The following is a 3,526-nucleotide window of genomic DNA, read 5'->3' as shown; positions in this document are numbered from 1 at the left end:
CAAGGCTCGGGGGTCCAAAATTATCTTCTGTGTCTGTGTTAATTGGTTTCCCTTTTCTTTGTTGAAGAGGGTCTGTGCAATCCTTCTGCCTAGTCTGCCATCTTGCCGGAACTCCCATTTTTCATTTTCTTGCATGTCTTGTTTAAATTTTGGAATCCTTCTATGGAGTTAGTTTTTCACAATCATTTAAAAGTTCTCAGAGTTTTGCTTTCTCTATCTCTCTCATTTTCCACATTATCTTTTTTTATAAATACAGTATCTTTCTGAAATCCACCTATCTTATTCTTTCTGTTTATCTTGGTCTCACTCTTTTATTAATCCAAGTTTGGGAGCTCTGTGTGTGAACATGGTGCTAGGTTTTAGAGGTCTTTAGAGAATTTGTTCAGAGAAGATCCCTGTGGATTTTTTTTTTCTAAATACACTCCTGCCTAAGATTGGTGGAACTTCACTGTTTCCTCCTAAGAGCCACAGTCAGTGTCATTTTTTCAATCCCATTTCTCACTCTAGCCTTCAGTAATAATTATTACTTCCTAAGCCAAACCCTCTGTGATCTCCCAGCCATATAAATTTATCAGCTGCAGCCTCTCTCCTCCTAAGTTTTTATGTAACTGCCACACCACCATCCAAAGAGGTGGTAACCTGTAGCAAATTATGATGCTTAACAGTAAAAATAGAAATACATCCTGTAGAGAGGTTTGGCTTTTTTTAAATATTAAAAATCTGAAAGATGATTATTTGGTGTTCTTTCAAATACCTTAATTGTCTATCTCAAACCATACTTGCCTACTAAAAAACTTGCTCATTGTACCTTCATTAATAGATCTATTGGCTCCAATTGACTTTGAATTGTGGAAATAGCTTATTCTCAAAAAATGAAGACTCACCAAAACTGAAAATATGCTAAAAAATAATTGGCTTCTACAAAAAGTTCTGAGGATATTTTAAACATTGGCAATGTGTATGAAGCAAGTTTACAGCCTCTGAAGGTTAAACAGTTCTCCCTTTACAAGAAAAACATTCATGTGAATGTATAGTTTGCTTTTGTTGGTTTCAAAAAAAAAATTTATTTTTAAATGATGATTTCTTTAATCACAGCATTATAGCATTCAGGTATTCCTGGATGGCACAAATGGTTAAACACTCAACTGCTAACCCAAAGGCTGGTGATTTGAATCCACCCAGAGGCACTCAGAATTAAAGGCCTTGCCATGTGCTTCTGAAAGATCACAGCCTTGTTAGCCGTATGGGGTATAGTCTACTGGGACATGTATGAGGATGCATCAGTAGGAATTAACTCAGGGGCAGCTGGTTCGGGGATTTTTTTTTTTTTCCTTTTGGTCGTTGTTTTAGCAGTTATATAGGATGGACTAGGAAAGACCAATAGTCTAGGTGTGGCAAGGATGAGGGATTGGACTAGATTGGAGGCAAGTGTGGGAGAATAGTTGTACTACTGATGATATGGGGAAGAGGCGTTCAAAGTAATGGGTCTCAACCCTACTGCACATTACAGTCACTGAGAAGTAATATTTTTAAAATAAGTTTTAAACAATTACTGTTTTGTTTTTTTAAAAAATAATCTCTGAGCTCTATCCAAGGCCAATTAAATCAGAATCTTTGGGACATCTTCTAGAAGAAGAATGAAGTTATACAAGTTTTTCCTTCTCAGTTTTCATCAAATCAAGAGTTCACCAAACTTGGTCTCTTCTCGGTTTATGATATAATTTTAGTTAAAATCACATTATTTGGTTAGCACTCTGCCATTCTGTACTTGATGCCTTTTTCTCTTGTTTTAATAATCTTACCTGTAACACATATTGTCGCGCTCTGTCCACATCTCCTGGCAAACTGAACCGTCTCATTATCATAGCATTCATTTCTGGGAACTAACCATAAAGAAAAAATTTATTGCTCGTGGGTGTATCAAATGTTCTAATGCTATTCTGTAGTTTACCATAGTAGTTAGGGGGGCAAAGACAAAAAGTGAATTAAACGTCTAGATGATGTGGGGGAGCAGTAAACTGTAGCAGTTAAGCTTTTCATGGCCCGTGGGAGATACATCACCATCAAACATTTTTCAGCCTCTCAGATTTCTTGGGAAACTGTCATCCCACTTGTAGTATGGGCTGCCACCTGGCAGGGACCTGCAAAACTGCATGAATCTGAAGAAATGGGCTTTGTCCCACCAATGGTGCCACCAGAGTTCACCTGGAACATGTTTCTAACAAAATTGTATCAATTTGTATTGACTGTATCAACTGTATCTATATTACCTTCTTTAAAAAAATTTACCTCTTTAATTTCAGCATACCTCCTATTACTGAAAACACATAGTATCAACAAAAAATTCAAAGCAGAAAATAATTTGGCAATGGAAGGATAAAGGAAGCAAAGGGAGATATCCGTTTTCCATGCCCTGGGATTGAGATAGTACATGGGGAGGGAGCAGCCATTGATTCTTGGTGTGTAAAAAAAGGGAAAGGGAATCAAGGACAACTCTAAAATCTCAAAAGAATGTGGGGGGAAAAAAAAGATTCCAGAGCAGGATTTTGGTGTATCAAATAACTCTCCATTTTTATTCTAAAGAGAAAGGCATGATAAAGTATAGGTTCTTTAACTTTGACTCATTTCACATTTTTATGTAACAAATACGTAGCATTTTGAAGTACCAGGTACTGTTCAAAACACTTTTTTAATCTCCCAACAATTCCCATTTTACAGATGATAAAATATGCATAGAAAAGTTAAAATAATTTGCTCTAAGCCTTAAACTAGTAAGTAGTAAAGCCAAGTTTTAAACCCAGGCACTTTTGGTTCAAAGTTGTTCTCTTAACATAAATTCCTTTGTTTCGACCCCCAAATAATCTGTTTCACTTTGAGGAAGAACTTGAGGGTGGCCCTAAATCTTGCTTAGGATATTTTTACTGAAATTTAATAATTCTTAATGATTTTTACCTACTCACAACCCTATTATACGTTCTATAATCAACAAATGCATGTGCTTATTTTTCCTTAATGTGATAATGTTTTCCTTTCAAAATCAGAAACAGACTTTGAACAATTTAAAGAAAGCAAAAGAGACTTTAGGTCTTAGCCCAGGCTTAAAAGTAATTAACTGTTTTCACAAAGGTAGTGAAGAAATTCAACTTTGATTTTCTTATCATAGTATCCCTAAGAAAGGAAGGTTGTGGTTAATTATTATTGGCCTGCAGTTTTTATTCAAAACTATTAAGTTTGCGTGACCAATCCTAAAGATGCTTAGGGAATTTCCTGTAAGATGGAGGAAAAGGCAAACAAGCCACACAGACCCTCTTCAATAAAGAAAAGAGAAACAAATCGACAGAGGTACAGAAGATAATTCTGGAGCCCTGAGCTTTGAAAGAAAGTACACAGAAATGGATGAGGCATGTTGTTAGTTGTTGTTAAGTGCCGTCAAGTCGTTTCCGACTCATAGCGACCCCATGCACAGCAGAACGAAACACTGCCCGATCCCGCACCAGCCCCACAATCCCTGCTATACTCGAGCCCA

General features: G+C 36.6%; 1 protein-coding gene across 1 annotated transcript in view; it reads right to left on the bottom strand.

Annotated features, from left to right (window-relative positions):
• PDSS1 (decaprenyl diphosphate synthase subunit 1) overlaps positions 1-3,526 on the bottom strand; it is a 67,069-nt gene that overhangs the window by 11,530 nt on the left and 52,013 nt on the right. The window contains exon 10 of the mRNA XM_007936418.1: positions 1,803-1,883. Coding sequence (XP_007934609.1) covers positions 1,803-1,883 — 81 coding nt within the window. The remainder of the gene's footprint in view (positions 1-1,802; positions 1,884-3,526) is intronic.

The sequence above is a fragment of the Orycteropus afer genome, unplaced genomic scaffold, assembly GCF_000298275.1.
Source record: "Orycteropus afer afer isolate SDZICR_OR568_19922 unplaced genomic scaffold, OryAfe1.0 scaffold00035, whole genome shotgun sequence".
Lineage (NCBI taxonomy): Eukaryota > Metazoa > Chordata > Mammalia > Tubulidentata > Orycteropodidae > Orycteropus > Orycteropus afer.
The sequence above is the reverse complement of the archived record's forward strand: the minus strand, read 5'-3'. Positions and strand labels throughout refer to the sequence as shown.